The sequence below is a fragment of the Lactuca saligna genome, chromosome 8 (assembly GCF_052625555.1).
Source record: "Lactuca saligna cultivar CGN05327 chromosome 8, ASM5262555v1, whole genome shotgun sequence".
NCBI classification, from domain to species: Eukaryota; Viridiplantae; Streptophyta; class Magnoliopsida; order Asterales; family Asteraceae; genus Lactuca; species Lactuca saligna.
This window is the reverse complement of record NC_136424.1, coordinates 148072333-148095941: the sequence shown is the minus strand read 5'-3', so window position 1 is coordinate 148095941 and position 23609 is coordinate 148072333. Positions and strand designations below refer to the sequence as shown.

General features: G+C 33.9%; 1 protein-coding gene and 1 pseudogene across 1 annotated transcript; one reads left to right on the top strand and one right to left on the bottom strand.

The window, feature by feature from the left end:
* Positions 1–1375: 1375 nt before the first annotated feature.
* On the bottom strand, positions 1376–11768 carry LOC145010170 (large ribosomal subunit protein uL2mz, N-terminal part-like; annotated as a pseudogene).
* A 6711-nt stretch (positions 11769–18479) lies between these two features.
* Positions 18480–23393, top strand: ARP4 (actin-related protein 4). The gene is made up of 20 exons (XM_078971555.1): positions 18480–18605; positions 18711–18802; positions 19352–19486; positions 19576–19649; positions 19721–19801; positions 19913–19973; positions 20096–20145; positions 20371–20425; positions 20678–20755; positions 20866–20919; positions 21238–21291; positions 21392–21452; positions 21577–21628; positions 22161–22227; positions 22316–22378; positions 22501–22563; positions 22653–22715; positions 22818–22882; positions 23006–23074; positions 23165–23393. Exons 1-20 carry the CDS (start codon positions 18593–18595, stop codon positions 23208–23210), a joined length of 1296 nt encoding a protein of 431 aa, XP_078827681.1. The 5' UTR covers positions 18480–18592; the 3' UTR covers positions 23211–23393.
* Positions 23394–23609: the final 216 nt, after the last annotated feature.

The following is a 23609-nucleotide window of genomic DNA, read 5'->3' as shown; positions in this document are numbered from 1 at the left end:
TCATGTGCTTTGCGTATTTTCTTATTTTTACTCTTGCCATTAAAGGTCATAATATTTTGTTAATGTGTAAAATCTGTTTATGTAACTTTCTAACCAGACATGTCACATTAGCGCCTTTACAAAAAAGATAGAAATACAACTTAGTGGAGAGCCAAAAGAATGACACCACATATACAGTCGGTCATGTTTACGTTGAGGCCCTTGTAATACCCAAAAACTATAAAAAGGTACATCCAAAAAGCTCATTGTTTTGAAACATTTTAATATAAAACATATAGTGTACATATGAAGTAGCAAAGCATATATGCATATAAGAGCCATAGTTACGTAAAGTAATAACTCAACATGGTGCTACATTACAGTTGATTCATAAGCTACAAAAGAACTATCTTCTTGATATTGTTAATCGTTTTGTAACTAGGACAACTCTTTAACCATACCACTTAACACCTACATCAGTGGAAGATTACCACAACATAAGCTATGTAAAGCTTGTGAGTAACTAACACAATTTCTTACAATAGGTGAATGACAATTTGATTAAAGATAATAATAAAATGTCAACCATGTAACCTTTATAAACGACAAACCATTTGTCTATTAAACAACCACCCCAAAACAAGGAGGAAATAAGACAACCATCCAAAATGGGATAAAATAAACAATTGTAATCATCTCAATATGACAAAAAAAAAAAAAAAAAAAAAAAAAAAAAAAAAAGGAAGAAGAAGAAGAAAGAAAGAAAGAAAGAAGATAAACTTGCATTCTGGATCATAATCATATTCTAACATGCTAACGTCAACAACAAAAAAATTTCATATTACAAGCAACCCTTTTATTCATCCTTCATGGACATATACCAAAAGTCCAAACTAATGGATAACTCCGTAACTCTCCCTTTTATTCATCCTTCATGGACATATCCCAACATATGTGCTACCTTCAATAACAATAAATTTAATAATTGGATTATAACATGCTAACAAGTAGCTATTATGCATGGTTACTCGTATATATGAATATTTTATTTCATCCATGCTTTTCTTACATGCTAGCCGTTTACCCGCGTCGGGTGCGGATATTTTATTAAAAAATTGAATTGTAGAGATGATTAATTATTTTGTACAAATAGTTTACTACATATAAACAATTATCAGTATAATTAAAATAATAATATATAAATGTACAATCTTGATTACAAACTCGATTATGTCAAACTGTACAAATGGTAAATAATAATATATAAATATACACTCTTGATTACAAACCCGATTAAAGATTTGTTTTTTCAGTATAATTATGATTTATGTTGTTTTTTTGTCACAACGGACAGGTAACAGATAAATCGACACTTATGTAACAGATGAATCGACACTTAGGTAGTCAATATATAACTCACAGGAGCTCGATCCACTCCAAATTTCCCATCTTTTTCCACCGTTTCACTTTCTTTCACCTTTGACTTTGATTCTGACTCATAAACAACCCCTAAAATCCCCCTTTGTCTCAAACTCCCCCAAGAAACAACTGCTTTTCGTTTCATCTTATGCCCCTACACAACACTATCCTTATCCCACCTTTTTACCTCATTAAGCAACAGACTTTCATTCTATTTCACATCATCTTTCATTCTTGGAACAAAAAATTTCGGTTTTGCCCCTGCCACCGCCATTCTTTGAACACCCAACACATTCACAAACGAAGAAGGAGCATCATGTATTTTTTCCCCCATTTGAAGATGAAAAGGCAGACAAGAAAACATCCTTAACATTTCTGATGTGGGTCCCCGTTTGACTTTGACTTTGACTACTCAAGGTCCTACTACCTTTTGAAAGTCCAACCGCTACATGATCTGTTTTAGGCCTTAAAGATTCCACCTTTTTGTCTTCTAGCATTCTGGGAAATGAAGAGAATGAAAACTGACCTTTGACGGAGATGGAGGGTAGGATCTTAGGGGGTGGGGTGAAGTTTTTTTGGAGGGAGTTGACTTTTTTCGGGCGGTCAACAGCTACCCCTTCGACACATATGACCATTGCGATCTGTGAAGTGCGATTTGGGTCGTATTCGATTCGTTCAACTACACCTAGTGATGAAGTGTTGCGTTTTAGGTCAATTGTTCTTTGTGATCGTTTTGCCCCTCCCCCTCTGTGGAAAATTGTGATATGGCCCTTTGAATTTCTACCTGCTGACTTGTCTTTACCTGTAACGAATTGCCTAAGTGGCCTTTCAGAGCTCACATTTTGAGCACCTGTAGGAATATGATAAAGTCAGTCAAACTGTTTTTGTTTGGATAAATCATAGATGAATTTCAGATAACAATATAATCAGTAATGTTCAAATCCTAAGCACCACATCTCTACAGTCAAATTAAGAAAGTTGCAAATGACATCTCTCTGGTACTGATTATCCATCTTGAATTGAAAATATGCTGCTTTAAATACCAATTTCTTTTTACTTTATCAGCATATGATTCATTCTTTCAATATATTTGCATTTTTACATGTACAAATAAGTGTTTACTGAAATGTACATGAACAAAATCAACTCTTGTTATTTAAAAGAATATACCAGGGTCTAGGAATGCCAAAGAAAGTTTCGCTTCTGATGTCAAAAAGGTTGTTTCTTATTGTAAAATTTAAGTTAGGGTTCAACAAGAAGAGCAAGAAGCAAACAAATTCAAAAAGTCACATGTTTCATCAGCAATTCATAAAACACGTGTTTTCGGCATTACTATTGTGACAATAGTCAATTTCAGGTCAAGTCAAAGTCAAACAAATTCAACAAGTCAAACCGAACGACTCAATTAGCCCTTGCGTATTAGGGTTTACGTTGTATATTTACTAAACAACCCTCTATTTTTAATGAGAAAACATCATTTGGAAAATCCGTGTGATTAAATTTTTCCTAAGCCTTAAATGCGGTAAACAATGAACCAAAGCGATAAAACACTAATGCACACTCATCGGGAATGTGTAAGACACTTAAACATGGCTTAATGAGGTTTACGGACCTTGCATTGCGAAGCCTGACACTCAAAAACATCACAAACGAAACCTCTCTCAATCGTTTTCACTCTATCTCTTTCTATTTGAAATCTCTCTCAAATCTCTCTCAATAGTTTCCGTAACTTTTTGAAGTCATTTGGGTCATTCCGACCATTAACCGGGTCAAAAATAGCTTAAAATGGAGTTAGAACGGCTAAAATACCCTAAAAGACCCGAAACCCCCTTTATAGGGCCGAAAGTCCTCTTAGGGACCGAAACAAAGAGGAACGAACACCAAAGCTGTTGAACCGAAACCAAGAGGACCGAACCCGAAGGATGCTCTCGGACCCGAACCTCGCACAAGACCGAACCCGAAGGTCCTCTCGGGACCGAACCTCGCAAACAGGAGACCGAACCCGAAGGTCCATTTTGCTCCATCACACCTTCGGACCGAACCTCCGTTTCACTTCTTGCTGCTTTCGGTCCATTTCGCTTTCGGACCTAGCATCAGGAGGACCGAACCTCGGCCAGGACCGAGAGGCCTCGCAGAAAACTAAGTTTTTCCCGGTTTTCGACTACGACTTCATTTTAGCTTCGTTTTTCATCGTGTTAACGCGGGATTTTCACCCAAAACTTTATTTTAACATGTAAGGCCCCCTAATTAATGATTAATCACGTTTTTTGGGGATAAAACCTTATCCAAGAAGAGTGGGTGAAGTACAAAGGTTGAGTGTTGACTTTTCATTGTATTGTGACACAAGCAACCACCATACCCACTCCATGACTAACCCACACTCCTCCCCACTATACCTTGTCACTTCCTTGTACTTTTTACCTCTCTCACAAGTTATTCCCACGTTTTTAGAGTTGGACATTCATCCTCTCTCCTAATTCTCACTCATTTGCTTTCATTTCACCAAAGATTAAACACTTTTCTCTCTCAATCCTCTCACCAAACATTCGAGATTCACTTCCAAGTTTTCTCCCACTTTTGGTAAGTATATTCATCCTCCACATAATTATTTCACTTCCTCTTACTCCAAATCATAGATGCTTACATAAATTCCATCACATTAGTGTTAGATCTTCGAACCTTCAAGGTATCTTCTTAGTGTTCTTGAGTGGAATACTACATTTCCCCATCATCCATCTACTGAAATCATTCAAGGTGAGTTCATACCCCTACATTTTCATATTTTATTATGTTTCAAGGGGGAGAATACAAGTTAAATCATCAAGAACACAACTAAATGTTTCTAATAGCTTACATCAGAAAAGTTGGACTCCATTCACAGACTGTTTTCGTCAACTAAAACATTTTTGTTTTTAAAACTGTACAAGGTGCAAGTAGTTCAAGTTCTTAGCTTTAAAATGGATACTTGCACATCTCCATACGATTTTTCTACAATTTATAGTGATTTTTTCAAAACTACCTATCATTTCAAGAACCAATCCGGACCAGTCTGTGTTTATGGACGTTTTCACCTAAGTTGGAGGTCACTAAAAATCATGGAAAAATTTATGAAAAACTAGACTCATTAACCAAACTCCAAGAATTCACGGATTCTGATTTGGATCTATTATGAAGTTTTTATAAATTTTCTAATAACAGTGATCGAAGTTGTTACTAACAGAAAAATGCTAACATATTATTATCACCTTATAACATGTTGAGCAAGGTGTATATCTTTATGTGAATGTATGTTATTACAAATGAATGATATTTTATCTTGGTATATGAACATGCATCAGTTAATAAATGGATTTTGATATATATATATATATATATATATATATATATATATATATATATATATATATATATATATATATATATGTGAAATATAAAGGATAACACGATTGTTATAATCAAAGTACATCCATTTTACTCAAACAGTTGAATGAACTACGTTGAATATAGTTTACGTACGTTACCATCACTACCCTTGTTTTGATAAACTATAATAGGTATGGTTTATGATACATTACATAACACACTCATACAAAAAGTGTACATTCATACAATAAGGGATTTTCATTACATTACACTTAAATTTGTTAAAGACTTTGTGAGACATTCGCTTCACACTTACCATTAAGTCTTGTATTGTAACCAGAGTCTCCTGGAGGGAGAGTGTGATAGTTGTATATAGATCTATATTGGGTTTGACAAACCCATACCTTAACTGCATGCAACAGTTATACCGGCAGGTCTGGGGTGACAAATATCATAAACATTTCCGACGCCTGAAGAACGTCGTTTCAGGCCAACTAGGTCATAACATGGTTATAATGAACTCACAGAAAGTATTAATAAACATAAGAATTTACGGGAATTTCATTTAATTCAAACGCGTTTATGTCGATTTAAACACATATCATTTTCTAAGTAAAAGAGGTTACTTATACATTTTGGTTTTTGGATATAAGACTACATTACACATTTTAAAGAAAATATCAGACTTTTCTGAAACAAACATGACATTTACAAGAGAGAGACTTTTATCAAGTTTGAAAACAAAAGCTTATGAATTCACCAACCTTTGTGTTGACACTTTTTCAAACAACTTGTATTCTCAGGAAATCACTAAACAGGTATCAAAGTGCATTTTGAGGATGGGACGTTAAGGCGTCAACATTTCATGTTTTGTCAACATATTGTAATTGATTTGGAAACATGTAACTCATACAATGATGTAACTCTTTCAATTATATATATGTTAGTTGTGTTTGCTTAAATTACTATTGCAATTGTGGTTATGATACTATACATGAAGTCCTCCACCCCCGGACGTTTTGGTTTGGGGGTGTGACAACTATTACCAAATTAACACTGTGAGAGAACCAATATCCCAGTAAAGCTGAAACCTCAAAAACAGAACTTTGCCTTGGGTGACTACCGATACCCTTAAGCATTTTGACCTTATACAAACGTGGGTTTTGAGGCTAGAGACACACAAACGACACTGGAACATGTAATAATTTGAAAGAGCTAGGTTTGACATCAAAACTGGAACAAAGAATCTATATTTGCACATTAATCCCGACATCAAATTCAATCTTCATTGAGCCCTTTTTTCATATTCATTTCTCTTGAACATGACAATTTCAACTTCAAATTTGCATTTAAAAAAAACTAAAGGTTGATAGGGTGCTTGGATCTCATCTGAAAGCTACTAATCCTCTAAGTAATCTCAAGCAAGTGGTGCGAGTGTAGAGGACATAGGAGATAAAGTGAGAGCGTGGTGGCTTCTTGTCACCGAAAAAGTGTTGCGAGAGCACAGTAGGTAGCGGCGATGGTGATCAGATACAGATACAGTGAGTGGTGCGAGGTTGGAGAGTGGGTGGTGATTCACTACCGATTGTGATGACGATGATGAGTTAGGCGGATGAGGTGCGATGTCGGCTTTTCAAAATAGGGTTTTTGCTATTTGTTTGAGGGAAAATGCGAGTGTAGAGGACAGAGGAGAAAAATAGTATGTTTACTTTTTTTATTCAATTTATGAAACGTCAATGTTAATGCCATTAATTTGTCAAACGAAAATGTGAATATTTAATGCAATTAATTTGTAAAACGGAAATGTGATAGGAGTATTAAAAGGTATGAATAAATTGATTGTATATTATGCAGTAGGTGTAGTACCTCTTAAATTTCAATAAATGGGCAATATCCTTAATAATATAGTAAAGATTACATTACTGCTTTACACTATTACTTTTATAAGCACTACTCTTAATCACTAGTAGTTTCTTACAAACAACACCACAAGTATCCAAGAGATTCTATCTATAATAATCTTTATAATTATATATTGAATGAATAACCTCACATCATCACCTTAGAAGGTGTATATCGTTAACCATTATAAGTAAGTGTGTCAATATAAAAAGTACCATACCATTCACGAGTTTTCACCAATAATGAGATGTATTAAGTTTGTCTATTTTCATAGTATATGTATATGTTTAGATAAAAGCTCAACCATAAATAGGTTACTCACCTTGAAGTATAATGGTTATATTGTTGGGGATATGTTGATTCAAAAAAAGATTTAATGAATAAAGGACATCGAAAAGAAGTTTGGTTTGAAAATTTTAATACCTAATAAGGGATTCAATTGTTTATTTTGATAACCAAAACATAAACGCGGAAGCATAAACATTAGATCTTTATTTCGAATCTGATTAAAAGAAAACTTAAACATTAAAGAACGATTACATACCTTGTTCCCTTGAGATTTTCGGATCTGGAAACTGGGATTAGTTTTCCAGTTGATCTCAATAACTCTCTCTGAATCCTATAACAAACCATAAAACGAATTTTTTGTATGTATTTTCATAAATTGTAAATCTTCTTTTCATCACCTATTTATATATATGGAGATATAACCGAATGTGTGAGATATTAGAGATTTAGGTGATCTTGCATCAAATCAGAAACTCAACCCATAAGATAAACATAGTAAGTGTATATATTTATTTATTAATAAAATTGGTCCATCAACAATTTTGTATAATTTCCATATTAATATAAAATTAATGCTAACATTATTTATATACATTTATTAGTGGTCCCAAAATATTCAACACTTTCCCACTTGACCACGAATGTATAAATGTATATATAACTATATAAGCGCTTTAATAAGTGTTATCCTAGTATTGGTACCCTTAAACAATCTCATCCACTAATCATGCAAGTATAGGATCAAAGCGGTATTTGTTACAATTTACATAATTAAACCTATCATTGGTCACATATACATATATAACTAACGACATGGATTAAACATGATGTGTGGTTTTAAAATCTAAATAGATTTTCCGATAAGTTCCTCTTTAGATTGAAGTCAGATCAAACTTCAAATAAATGCAACTTATAATGGAGCTAACCAAATTCTTAATTCTATATAGAAAAAACATAATTGTTCTTAAACAACACATAAGGTAACATAAAACTCCCACTAAAACCAAATATCACACCAACGTGTGTATTATGCTCATGAAAGACCTAGGGAAGTAATCACTTTATGAGCGGATTCGCTTTCATGGAGTTTATTTATATGTGCTATATATGTTTCCATTTTACACTATTGTGTTAACAGAAGAAAACTTGATGTCAATAGGATTTGACTTAATAGAACTTTTGTTGTTGGAATATAACATTGTTGACTTATCATCACAACTTTAGTAGTCTTTCAATACCAATAATGTGTAGCCTCATGACAAATTTCTACATCTATATTCAACCGAAAAATAAAAACACACATTTGAGAATGAGAGATACAACACTTTCAAAAAAACGATCAGAGGAAAAGAGAAAGATTAACAAAGATGGGGAAATGGGAGGTGATGATGGATAAAAAGAACAATATAAATGATAGTAAATTAGGGGAACCAAACATGGGGATGGAAAAGGCAAAACCTAATCCCATTGATTTAATGTACATATGTCACACCCCCAAATCAGAACGGCGGAATTGTTCGAGGGCGGATGACTTCATCTAGTATCGCAACAATTGAATACATAGTAAAGAAAGTAATACAACCATATATATATATATATATATATATATATATATATATATATATATATATATATATATATATATATATAATTTAAAAGTTTACATTGTTGAAAGGTACTTGTTTCAAAAACAAATTACAATATGATGTCAAAATGAAATTAAACTAACGTCGCAACATCCCTTCTTCAAAAGCTGTAGTTTACCTGTATTACTGAATCCCTGAGAAATACAATTGGTTTTGAAAGAGTAGGTCAGCATTTAAGCTGGTGAGTTCATAAATATTTAGTGATAATGTTTATATGAAATGGAATGAAAATGGTTTGTACATGTTTAAAAGTTCCTATAAAATCCCATGTTTTCTACTATATAGATGGTAGTTTGATTGTTCCAAAACCGTATTGCAATAGTGCTTTTCATGCTTAAAGTAGTAGGTTTATGTATAATTTGTTTAAGGCATTTGAAAAACCCCGTAAATCAATGTGTTTTTAATACTCCATGTGAGTCTTATAATCATACTATTTGACCAGAATGCCTATAATAACGTTCTTCAGGCGTTGAAAAGTTATGACGTTTGTCACCCCAGGCCTATCGGCCTAACCGTAGCTAACAGCTTAGGTGTGGAATTGTCAATCCCGTATAGATCTATACACAAGTATCACGCCCCCCCCCCCCCCTACAAGGGATTATGGTATATAATACAAGACTTAAAATGCATATTCGAATGTACGTGAAATGTCTCACAAAACTTAGTATAAAACAAATTTACGTATGAAAATGTTCGTTTATTTTTGTGTATGAAAATATCTCTTTGATATAGTGTTTCTAGTAAGTAAATGTTCATGAGTTTCTCATAAACTATACCTATTATAGTTTTTCAAAGTGTGTGTTTCGTTCATATAGTAAACCCTAGTGTAATGCTCACTTGTTATGTAAAGTATAACATTTAAAGTGACATAAATGATCACATATACTTAAAGTATAAATAAAGTGTTTGATTCGTATATATATATATATATATATGTATGTATATATATATATATATGTATGTATATATATATATATATAGAGAGAGAGAGAGAGAGAAAGAGAGAGAGAGAGTTAGGTTCAAATGTTTTTGACAACTATTGTGTGACTGGATGCACCAATAGGAATTGAGGAAATAATAAATCATTAAATAAATAATTTAAGGGTATTATAGTAATCTATGCATATTTAATTATGGTAATTCTTTAATTTCCTAATGTAACATCCGGATTTTACCAGGTATCTTGTAAATCTAATTTTGTCATATTGTGAGAGGGACTCGGCGAGTTGGAGCTCAGACTCGCCGAGTAGAGACACGGAATTGAACATTGGTGCGCGCCTGGACTCGGCGAGTCCAGGATATGGACTCGGCGAGTCTGAGCTATGTAATGAAACCCTAAATCTCCGGGTTTGAGGCCTATTTAAAGGGCCTTATGGCCGTCATTTGTGCTCACCCAACCCTCAGTGAGTGACCCTTGTGTTCTTGAGCTATTTGTGAAGAGAAAGGAGCCATTCTTGATCTTGTGTGTGTTATTTAGCAAGAAGAAGGAGACCCTAGGCAAGAGGAAGCAAAGGAGGTTGCTATTTCGTGGATTTGGAGCTTAGATCATCACTCTAGAGGTATTATCTCGGACCATTTTCTGTTTAGTGAAGCATGATGCAATTTAGGGCTTGTGGTGGTCATTTATGGGATGATTTGATGCCCGTTGGTTCCCTCTTTGAGTTGAGGCCATGGATCTGGATCCATAGAGGTCCAGAGAGCCTCACTCATCAAGCTTTATGAGTGACAATAGAGTCTTTGACCTTGTGTTGTAGTATTTGAGTCATAAACATCATATATGGTCATATAGAGGTTGTATGTGCATCAAGATTTTAACTTTACGTGCTAAATGAGCTTGGAGGGACTGGATCTATGGATTAATGAACTGGATCTGACCTTTAGAGCAAGATTGAGTCAGTGCATGGCATGGACTCGCCGAGTCCGAAGAACAGACTCGGCGAGTAGCATGAATGTTGCCCGACCACACTGTGTGTGGCCTCGCCGAGTTGGGAAAGGTGGACTCAGTGAGTCAAGGGGGAGTCAGAATGGACAGGTGGACTGAGTCTAACTGGACTCGCCGAGTTGTTCTTGAGACTCGGCGAGTTGAGTCGTGGTGGCCCCACAACTCGTGCCAGGTGGAACTCGTCGAGTTGAGGGAATGCTCGACGTGTCAAGGGAGGATTCCAGGGAAATTGGTGTACACGCCCAGACTCGCCGAGTCGCCTGGGTACTCGCCGAGTCCGTTCAAAGTTGACCGTTGACCGTTGACCTAGATTGACTTGTTATAGTGTGGTCAACCCTAGTTGGGAAAGTGTTAATTAGAGGTGTATTGTGCTATAGGGGGACGACAGCTCGACAGGTCGAGTGATTAGCGATTTCAGGTTTACGATTTACCAAGACACGCGAGGTGAGTCTTCTCACTATACTTTACCTTGAGTAGGTAACCAGAGTTATGTGATAGAGTATTTGTATGCTATGTATGTTATGTGTTGTACTGCATTACTTCTATGTGTTTGATGCTGTGCATGTTTACAGAGTTAGAACCGGAAGGTTCACAGAGTTAGAACCTGAGGGTTCACAGAGTTTGGGTGCACGGACCCACAGAGTTATAGCCTCGAGTGGCTAATATGTGTTATATGTAGTATTTTGGGGAACTCGCTAAGCCTTGTGCTTACAGTGTTGATGTTATTGTTTCAGGTACTAGTGACGACCGCGGGAAGGCGCCGACTTGATCCGTACACACACACATTCGGAGCTTGATATCATGATCTTGGGATTTTGTATTGTCTTGTTTGGATAATTAAAATGGTTGTTTAATGAATATCAATGGAATTATGTTTTATAAAAATTGAAAATTTTGTTTTGAAAATTTTCGGTGTTACACCTAAACCCTATTCTTCTCCCATCTTTATCTTCAAACGATCGGTTTCAAAAATCTGTACCCTCACCTCAACAGGCAACTTCACTGTCGCTCCTCTGCCAGCCGACCATCACCTTCTTCCTCCCTCTCCATCGTCGGCTTCGTATTCCATCGTTGAAATAGGTTTATAGCTTTCGTCGTACACCAACATCCTAGTCCTGGTATGTTCTTGAACTCAATTTCTAATTTTTAAACCTAATTTCTTATTTTACAATCAAAATTCTTTTAAGAATGTTGATGTTACCAAGTTTTTTCCTACCAGAATCCACCATTGCAGGCAACAGATTGAAAGAAAAAGAAACATCGAAAGAGATATTACTACAGGTAATCGCCTCCTTTTCAATTTGTATTCTTCAACTTTTATCCCCATAATTTTCGCACATAGTAAGCTTTAAAGACTCTTGATATCTTAAAATGAAATTAAAATTGATCTTGTTGAATCAAGACTAATCACAATGATTTTCTAAACCTAAGTTTATATAAACCATAAAGAATCACAATACGTGGTTTAGTTTTTCTGATTTCACATGGTGGGACATTACACCACTATTATTCTCTCTTTTCCATTAATCGAAGTAAATGATTTTGTAGTTTATTGATTTCTACGGCATACTAAAGCTAATAAAGCAGGTTTAGGTAATGTTTTGCTATTTACTGTATAAGTATTTAAAACTTTTGTATTTTTAGTCGAAATTTTATGTTGGTCGGATAAATGGATGATCAATGTTCATACGTAAAAGTAGTGGCATTTTGGTTGGCTTTATTTTCATTAAAACTTATAATATATCCCATTTGATTTTGTTTTAAAAAACTCTTCGTTGTGATTTATAAAATTTGTTGATTATTGTGATTAACGAGTTATTATAATTATGTTAGAATTCTTATGGAATTTAAGTTTAAGCAAGAAACAAAATTGAAATATTCTTTTAGAATTGACGTTAATATGTGTAGTTACGTTATTTAGGTGTTTTTATTTTGAAAAAAAAAATATGTTATAAATTCTATAAGAATATAAGTTAAAACTTCATCGCGGCTACTCAATTCTTCCATTATTCACTGTAATATTTGATTTTCGATTTTTCTACTTATTGATTGCTTGCAATTCTTCATCTGAATGCTAATGATTTACGATTATTCACATGGATTTTCCATTTGATTTATTCACTGATTTTTCTTTTTCTTTCAATCCTTACTTGAGTTTTCTATTAACTTTTTTCCCCTTGTTCCAAGTAAAATGATTATATTTTATTCTGCAAGAATAGTTTATTTTGTAAGAATATTTTTGTTGTATTCTGAAAGAATTGCAATTAATTATTTGTATGCTTAAGGTGTAGTTGTTAGGATGATGCAGGAATGATGAGGAAACTTATGAAAAAAAGATATATGATACTTCATTCTCAAAGAATGAAGAAAAACAACAATATTCTTTCAGAATTTCAAGATTCAACATCCAAAAACAACAATATTGTTTCAGAATTCAAGAATTCAAGAAGAAAACATGGCACACGATAGTATTCTAGCGGAATGTTGTTATTTTTTTTAAGAATGTTATTCATTTTTGTTTGTATTCTTTTAGAATTTTTATAACTATATTAAAATGTATAGGACTTTTAGTCTGTAAGAATATGTATGAATTTGTATTTAAGTTCGGATGTATAAGAATATATTAGAATGTTTGTTATTTGAACATCTTATTCATGAATTTTGTTTTTCTTCAGTAATATTCTATTAGAATACAATTCTGAAAGAGTATCATTCTAACAAAAAATATTCTGATAGAATAAAATCGGTAAAAATTGAAATTGAATTAATTAAAAAATTCATATTTTTTTTTAAATTAGGAGAATTAATCATCCCTAAAAATCCGAAAATTTCCTTTTATAAATGTAGTTAATTGTCCAAAATACCCTTTTGATAAAAATTGTGTGATTATATGATACATGCTACCCTATTGTAATATCATAGACCCTCAGATCATGATTGTTGATTCTATTCATCCGATGGTCCAGATCTGTGCATTCTGGCACACAATAGTTACTGGAAACAATATAACCTAACCCTATATATATATATATATATATATATATATATATATATATATATATATATATATATATATATATAAACATGTTTTATTTCCAAAAGACAAGATGTTATCGAGAATATATATTGCATACGAAAGTTCTCATGTAGTAGTTATGAATCACATATGATTACTAGATAAAAAGCTTATATAGTGAAACTTTAGGTTACACACGATAATAACCGTGTGTTTAATTGCATCCCCCCCCCTTCTTAAAAGTGTATAGAAAACATTTATCAAACATTTAAAAGCGTAGTTTATAGGGGTATGAACTCACCTGATAGATCGAAGAAGGTGAGATGAAAACCGAGCAAAACTTTGACTTGAGAAAGCGGATTTTCTCGGGATTCTCGGGAATCTCGGGAACGTAAACTTCCTTCGGGGCTTGGGAACCCTCACATCCCTTTTATAGGAGCTGGGAACCGCCTCGGTACGCTGGGTGTATGGGGTTACGCGGGGCGTACCCGTGTGTCATGCGTGACCGCATCCTCGACTGCTGGAACTTCGGACGGGACAAGACATAGGGGAGTAGAGGGGCGACGTGGACGTTCCGAGGCCTAGTCCTCGAGTACATTGGGCGTAACTCGGATTGGCCTGGTGACTCCTACTTCGGATAATACCGGATTTTTATTTACATTTATATTTTAATTATTTAGTAAACTTCAAAAATTCATATCTTCTTCATACGAACTCCGTTTTCGACGTTCTTTATATCCATGCGTAGGTGAGACTACGCTCTACAACTTTCGTTTAGACTCCATCAGCAAATTTTGAAATTATTTTTATTATTTATTTTTAAAAGGTCGGGGTAGGAAAAGTTTGTTAGAAATCCATAACTTCGTTATCCGATGTCTGTTTTTGCCAGACTTTGTACTGTTGAAATACCATTGTTGAGACCTTCGATTCTCATTTAGGTCATTCTGGCCAAAAGTCGCTCGCTCTTTGTTTCGAGTTTTTAGCTATCTATCTTTATACCGAACTCGGAAAAATCATAACTTCCTCATACGAAGTCAGATTTGGACGTTCTTTTTATTACGCTCACAGTTTAATGATATCTAACATAGTAGGTAACCAAATACAGACTTTTATACATTTTATTTTCAAAGTTAATTTCATTATTTTCAAAAGTGGTTACAATACTTGGCTTTTTAAGTCATTACATAGAATCAAAATATCGGGTTGTCACAACATAAGACCAATTACTATAAAATAACTGTAAAATACTTAATTTGGATGGCTAATGTTTAATTTGTAATTCGATCTCATGGTTATAATTTATCAGGTGGTTAGTTGACCAGTGACTAAGTGAATATACCAATGATGGTTGATTACTATCTAATGATATTAACCAATTTGAAATTTGGTGTCATATACAAGGATATTGTCATTATTGGGTAGCTAAATTATTTGAATTGGTTTAAAAGGTCCTTAATGTTACTTTGTGACTTTCTAGGAGCATAATGTCGATTTTTTCGGGTTTAAATATTCATTTTTAGAAAATGAAGGAGTAGCTCGGTTACCCCTTTGCCTTTTCATATGCTTCTCAAGGGGGTTGCCACCTACGCTTGATAAAAGACCCATTCCTCTGTCTCTTTCTCTCTACCATGATGACTCAACCACCGACAAAACATATGCTCGATGTAACGCCCACGTTTCCATCTAGGCTTAGTAATCAAACATGTAACATTTGTGGTCAAGTCATGTAGTCATTATGTGAATGAATAAGACAAGATTATTCATATATTTTATGCTTATGTGTTTTATATGATATTAAGATATATTATATAATAACATAAATAAGATTATAAAATACACATAAAAAATAAAAGATCAATTAGGGAAAATAATCTCAACCTAGTTATAGTATTCATAATTAGGATCATGTACATATCCAGAACGCCTCGATCCGACTTAGAATGGAGAAGTTAAAAAGTGTCAAAGTCTCGCGATAAAACCAACACGGTTACGGATAGCATAAAAAAGTGAATTTGGGATATATTGCTTTTTAGCTTAGGAAGTCTAAACAGAACTCATAGATGTCGTAAAAGCAAATCCGTGCATATAGGTATCGTCTAAATATTACTTCACTAGAGGAAGTTATGATTTTTCTAAAATTTAGCGCGACAGTGTGCGAACTGATATCAGATTTTAGATCGATAGATTGTTAGCCAAAACAATCTAAATGAGAGTTGGAGATCTCGTTGTTAGGATTCCAACGATATAAAAACCATCGAAAACGGACGTCGGATGTGAGCGTTATGCATTTTATACGAGATTTAATAGGCTAAGAGTGTGTAAATAAAATAAAGTCAAAATTAGCTGACGGAGTCTAAAGGAATGTTGTAGATCTCATTGAGATCTTTCCGTGGATATAAAGAACGTAAAAACCGGAGCTCGTATGAAGGAGTTTTGTAATTTTGAAAATCTGGAAAACGTCAAACACACACGAACGTCGTGCGTAGCTTGCGCGTGAAATCAACCATGTAGCCCCACCCAGATCTTGCCACGTGTCGGCAACCCAGTGGATCGACATCAACCTTATGTGTGGCGTGCCACCTGTTGCACCCTCCAATCAATATCTCTATGAAAATTTTGATAGTTAGCCCTATTTTCTTCATTCTAGCCTGTGTCGAAGCCCTGCGACACCCTCGAGTACTCAACTTGCCATAATCTTCGTGTAGGAAGGGCCTAAGTCAATATTCTGCCAGTTTAGATCCTGATTCTCGTCCATTGTACTCTGTAAGTGAGCTATACTTATGTGTAGGAAGGACCTAAGTCAGTATGCTGCCATAATCTTCGTCTAGGATCTTATAATTAAGATTTATCAACGATTCCAAGTTGTTATGTTGGTTAATTTACTGTGAGAGAGATGTCTAGAATGGTTACTTCGACTTGGTTGTTGGATTTCAGAAAGACTATATATCAAAATGATCCCGCCTCTCGACTGTCCTGCCTGATTGATCCTTACTTGTTTGATCTTGAAGTAGACTTTGGAATTGTTGAGGAATATAAACTCTTAAGACAATAGTTCCACGTAGTATGAAACTAGACTAAGATGTAGCGTTATGTACATTTAGGTCTTTCGAGAAAGGTGTAAGGAGAAGCTTTGCCCGATTCACCAATCACCAGGCACTTTGTCAAGTGAGTGTGTAGTTGTTATCAATAACATAATATCAACTTAAAAATATTCATATAATAAATGTTGCTTGTATTATCTGTGTTATGTGCTATTTGTAAGGATAAGATAGTAACATTTGGATTAGGAATTATTGTAGAAATCAATTGTCTTTAGATATAGGTCTTGCTTAAATGAAAAATATGACTTATAAAGGATTACTTAGTGTCGAATGGGCTTAAAATCAATTAGGTCTCATAGTTAGGTTAGAGTGTGGGACTAGATCGGAGTGTAATCATCTACGCTTGGGATGACCATAAATGGTGGGTCCCGATCAGACAACCGGACGGTATGCCTGGGTCATCGACCAGAGTAAATAACCAACACTTGGCTATTCTAGGCGATCTTGTGAATTACGTTGCTAGCATGACTTTATAACCCATGGGTGTAGATGAAATGAAAAGCCATATTCATCAAAATTTCTGAACATTGGTTGCCTTATATGACTTACACTAGCCAAGGACTCCCCTGGCAGGTGTAGTCAAACAATTTCTTAGACAGTTTATCCAGTAAGGTGATTCTTCTAGATGATTGTCAAATTAGGATATGTGAGGATCGGTTGGGATTGGGTAGATGGTCTTACGGCATGTTATATATTTACACCTGATATATGTCTTACATGGATGATATTTTATCATTAAAATGCTATGGGTTTGAAAACCCTACATATCTCAACAGGTTTCCTAAACCTGACCCATTCATTATATTATATCATAGGTAATGGAGCCAAAGTTGAAATTACACAGTTAGGATGCTGAGTGAAATAAATGATAGTCTTGCATTAGTTATTTTAGGGCCTTCTTATTTATGCTGTAACGTATGTTCGAATATAATCGAATGACATCCCGAAGGTTTTAATAAGATAACTTTTGTTATTTCAAAAATATGTATCTAGATGGGAACTTTTGTATTTCAATACTTAAAAGCGTAAAGAAAATTTTTAAATTGCATATGAAAAATGGGGGATATCACACTCGATTAGTTTAATAAAATTCATCATGAGAATAAACTCGATTTGTTGGTTAATAAGAATCTGAAAAGCAACTATAGTAGAATTTAGCTTGAAAAGATGGTTCGGATGACGTTGTTGTGTATACAGTATACGGTATTAACCGAGCCAACGACATCCAAGGGTAGTAAGGAAGCTTGAAGGTGATGGATTGGCGGAGAAAAGAGAGGCGACGAAGAGGGTTGAATCAAATAATGGGTGATAGAACGAGTTCTTATTGTCATAGTGGTAATCTGATCTTACATACGACTTGTCGAGCACAACTAAAAGAAACCAAATAAGCATGCAAATATGCATACGGTTCCCTCAAAAAATCAAGAAAACTATCTAAGGACCTTTTAAACCAATTAATATAACTTTGTTACCCAACAATAACATTATCCACCAATCGGCTTCTAGCCCAACGATATCTAGTATTATCATTCCTCATTGAAGTCAATGGTTCAAATCACGTTGAAGACATATGTGAAATAATTTAAAAGTAGTTTAATATATTTTCTGTTAATAAAAAACAATAACATTATCCATATTATTTATTAACTAATTAGGTACAACATGTTTTATAAAATGATTAGAATTTTAATTTTATCATATAAAATGGCCCATATGAAAAACCCGATCCGTAATTCTTAAAAAACCAAAGTGATACCAACTAGATACAAACGGCCCATAAGAGAAAAAGGCCCAAAATCTTGGCGCGTGTACTTGGTATTCCACTGCTCACTAGATTTTCGCTTGTTTGGTAGCAACATTCAAAGAGGAACCCCAACGCAATCGCCCGCTCTGTGACACTCTCCGAAATCGAAGAAGCAAAACCCTACGTGAAGCCATGTATGGGGGAGGTAAGTACTTCTCCACTCCAATTTTGTCATCTCAACTAAAGCAGATGTATATGTACACCAGTAAACCCTAATTCTGCACATTCTGCAAATGCTGGTTTCTTTTAGACGAAGTATCTGCGATAGTTGTAGACTTGGGTTCGCATACATGTAAAGCTGGTTACGCCGGTGAAGATGCTCCTAAGGCTGTTTTTCCTTCTGTAAGCACTTAAAACCCACTCTCGTTCTTCTCTAGTGTAATGTATGCTTGAATTTTCTCTGTAAACATGCTTGTTTTGTGGCTAAGGAGTTACCTTTTCTTACGAAGAGAAAGAAAGATAACATTTTACGACTGTTGACCTGTATAACCTGTGAAAGAAGACACAATTCAATCGTGTCTTTGAGGAGAACCAACGAGAATCCTCCAGGATTTTGTCGGGTTTGGATATTCCTCATTATTCCACACCGCATAATATGTTTATGGCCGATATTTGTCATTTAGGTATAAAAGATTCTATACTTTGGTCCAAACAACCAAATGCTCCCCATTCTCTTGAAGGCTAATTGCAACACATTTTGTTTGTACACAAAGTTCTTACTTTCCATGTTTTATACATTATAAATATTAATAGAAAATCTTAATGATGCTCTAAAAGTGTCATATGGAGCGTTGTTGAGTGTTCTTCTAGAACTTATATAGGGGTATTGAACAGTTGAAGTATGGTTATTTCTTAATGCTTATATGTTAATTTGACTGATTACATATGAAGGTCATTGGCTCAATTGATCAAATGGAAGTTGATGAGAATGATAACTCAGAGAAGAATAGTGAGCCTAAATCCAAAGGAAAACGTAAGTTATATGTAGGCTCTAGTGCAATGGGATATCGCCGTGATCATATGGAGGTCAGTGTTTTATATAAAAAAAAGATACTACTTGACATACTTCAATAAATTATACTCTGTAAGTTTGTAGTTCCATGCAATTTCATCAGGTGCTATCATCAATAAAAGATGGAATTGTTACTGATTGGGATATTGTAGAAAGCATTTGGGATCACGCTTTCAGGTAATCATCAATCTATTATGGAAATTGCTCATTTCTTTCCATTTCTTTGATATATTGTCATTGTTTTGTAGAGAATGCCTGTTGGTTGATCCTAAAGAGCACCCAATGCTACTTGCAGAACCTTCTTCCAACACTCAACAACAGAGAGAAAAGTAAGCAGTTACAGTATTTCCATTGTTGCTTTCATATGTCTTGTTTGAAATGTTTTCTCTTTACTTCCTTATAATGCTACTATAAAACATCTGTTACATTAAATATGACAGGGCTGCAGAGCTTATGTTTGAAAAATACCAAGCTCCAGCATTGTTTCTAGCAAAAAACGCTGTATCCTCTCTCCTCCCTCTTTTCTTACAAATCAATCTTGAAGGAAAACTGAAAATCATTGAGTTCATCTTGTTTCATATTTATCATATCATCTAATCTTGATTAACCTATTTTACTTCTAGGTTCTCACATCTTTTGCTTCAGGGCGTGCTACCTCATTGGTTGTTGATAGGTATGAAAACATATATATACTTTTTCTCTTCAAATTTCTTCCTTATTCAAGCTTTTTGATGTGGGAAAACTTACATGATGAAGTTAGAATTATGTAAAGATGTTTCCATTTTTTTGCATTTAAACCTTAGTTTCTATTTTGCATCTAGAGTTTCTTGATTTTTCTATTGTTACTATTACTTGTATGGGATGTGATACTTAAATTGGTTAATAATTAATTCTTCAGTGGTGGAGGATCAACTATTGTTGCCCCTGTACACGATGGCTATGTTCTACAGAAGGTATGCAATGATCCATTTTACAAATGGCTCTAAAGTGATGTTTCTTTTTGTCTTAATGAGCTTAATGTGTTAACCATTTAATCCAGACATCCATACATGCTTGTTTCTTGGTTTAATGTATCAAGACACCAACCCTTTACCTATTTTGCCCTTCTTGTTTTTTCCATTAAACGGATGAATAGTATTTAAAGACCCTGTTATATTTTTGTTTTTGGTCCCTTAAGTAATTTGTATGTTTGAATTTTGGAATAGGCTGTTTCAGCATCTCCAATTGGAGGAGAACTTCTTACTGATTGCCTAATGAAAAGCTTGGAAAGCAAAGGAGTTAAAGTAAGTTGAGATTTTATATTTACTACTGATTGAATTTACACTCTGTGAATAATCAAAGTGTCAAGCTGTATAATTATATGTTTTCGGATTTTTGCTTATTTAAAATTCAGATAAGGCCTCGATACTCTTTTAAAAGGAAGGAGGTTCGTCCAGGAGAGTTTCAGGTTAGCTTTAGCCTTATTTTTTGAATCTTTTTTTACCACATTCATTTTTTTTTACTAATTAAGCCATCATATTTATTTTTGATCTTTTAAGAAAACCATTTTTATCGGTTACCTGGTTTTGAAAAAGGGCAAAATACATAAAAACAGAACATGCTTTTCAACATTTTATCAATTTAGGCACTTAACTCTAATCAGTTTTTTTGATTAGTATAATAATATAGCGTATGAACTAATTAAAATATGTTCCTCACTATAAATTTCGTATAATTATGTGGCAATTTTCTATAAATTACGCATTGATGGCTTTGATGTTTACAGACTGTGGATCTTGATTTCCCTAACACAACCGAAAGCTATAGACTTTATTGCCAGGTTTGTTATTATTTGGATTGGAAATTCCTTTTCAAAATTGTTATAATCATAAATATTATTATCATTATTGTTATAATGATGATACATATTACTGTTACAGAGGGTTATTGCCAGTGACATAAAGGAATGTGTGTGTCGTGCCCCTGATACTCCATATGATGGTTTGTGTCCTTTTTTTTTTTATTTTTTTTATTTTTATTATTATTTTTTTTATAATCATATATCAGTTTATTACCAAATTTGTTGTCTTGATTTTTAATTTTTTTTTTTTATTTCTGATTTCAGACACTTCATATTCCAACATTCCCATGACTGCATATGAACTTCCTGATGGACAGTAAGCTCATTACCATTTTTTTTTTTGCTTTGGAATTTTATTATTTCCTGCAAGAGTAAATTACATGAATGGTCCCTATGGTTTGGGGTAATTTGCACGTTTGGTCCCTAACTTATTTTTTTTAACTCGGAAGATCCCTATTCTTTTTATTGTTACACGATTGGTCCCTATTTTTTGTTTTTGTTACGCGTTTGGTCCCTATCTTACGTAAAAAGACAGTTATTTAAATAGGGAAAAAATTGTAGGGTGGGTAAGGTAAGGTGAGGGGTGGGGTTGGGGGTGTGTTTATTTAAATAAATTAAAAAATCAAGGAAAAAATAGACTTTTTATGTAAGACAGGGACCATGCGTGTAACAAAAACAAACAGTAGGGACCTTCCGAGTTAGAAAAATAAGTTAGGGACCAAACACGCAAATTACCCTAAACCATAGGGACCATTCGTGTAATCTACCCTTCCTGCAATCACAAGTCATAAAGTGATGTATTTTTTGGTGTCTAGTTTTATTGCTTTTTAATTTATCTTGATTAACAGGACCATAGAGATCGGTTCTGACAGATTTAAGACTCCTGATGTTCTGTTTAATCCGTCTCTGATCAAGGTATTGTTTTATTGTTTCTATTATATTATATAATAATAATTATTATAATTATTTTGATTATGCAACTTTTTTTTTTTTGATCTCACAGACTATACCTGGAATGGAAGGTTCTGTAGATATTGCTTCTTCTGCTCGTGGCTTGCCACAAATGGTAAATCATCTCAAAACATTTTTACACAAATAAAGAAAGTAGATTGGTATTTAATATCCCCTTTATTTTTTTTTTGTTGATATTGTTTATTCAAGGTATGTGAATGTGTTGTTTTAATACAGGTTATAGAGAGCATAAATAAGTGTGATGTCGACATTCGAAGAGAATTGTTCAGTAGTATCCTTGTAAGATTTTAAATACTTTATTTGAGGGATTATTTTAATCTTTTTCTATACATAGAGAGAGTAATGTTGACTTGTTTTGTACATGGCAGCTTGCTGGTGGCACAGCCTCAATGCAACAACTGAAAGAACGCCTTGAAAAAGACTTGTTGGAGGTTCATTTTATACTCTCATGGGCGTTTATGTCTTTTCCACTTATGAGATTTAGTTGAAGTTTATTGTAGAAAATGTTGTAATTAGTAAAACTTGACTTGTAGGAATCTCCTCAAGCTGCTAGAGTTAAAGTATTGGCTAGTGGCAACTCAACTGAAAGAAGGTTCAGGTAACAACATTAACATGTCATATTGTCATATTTACTTTACTTTTTCATTCACTTATTATCCATTAGTGTGTGTGTGTGTGTGTGTGCGTGTGTGATTGTACTCTGCTTTTGTGGTTTTGACAGTGTTTGGATAGGGGGGAGCATATTAGCATCTCTTGGGTCTTTTCAACAAATGTGGTTTTCTAAATCTGAGTAAGTTTACTTAATCAAATTCATTATTGAACCTTTTTGTTTTGGGTTTAAAATTGTTGTAAAACTATTGTATATGTTTTGACAACACAGGTATGAAGAGCATGGGTCTTCTTACATTCAGAGAAAATGTCCTTAAATCTCTACTTTGGAGTTTGTTTGGCCAAATTAATTAATACTTAATAGACTCAAGTTGGTAATGTAGAAGAGGACTAGAACTTTATTTATTTATTATTACATGTTTCATGTTTAGCATTATGTTGTATAATGATATGATCCATGGTGATTTTATGTATGAATGAAAAGTTTTGTACTTCTATAAGTATATGTAGAGTCTATGAATAAGTTTCTGTCTTCCTCAACCTCCCACGTATATGTAGACTAATATGCAAAATTCCAATAGCTAATCAATTTGCATGACTACAATTGGGTTCTCTGAAATTACCAAAATGCTATTGTTTTTGGGAACAAAAAGTTTCGTAAAGATATGATCTTTGAAAATGTTGCTCTTTTTTCTTTCATCTAGTTAGTATTTAGA

What these genes read in the sequence shown, in the direction of transcription:
- ARP4 (XM_078971555.1), top strand. An exon ending in ATCGCCGTGATCATATGGAG is followed by an intron (nt 19,487 to 19,575) that starts GTCAGTGTTTTA and finishes CAATTTCATCAG; the next exon opens with GTGCTATCATCAATAAAAGA. An exon ending in TCAACTGAAAGAAGGTTCAG is followed by an intron (nt 22,883 to 23,005) that starts GTAACAACATTA and finishes TGGTTTTGACAG; the next exon opens with TGTTTGGATAGGGGGGAGCA.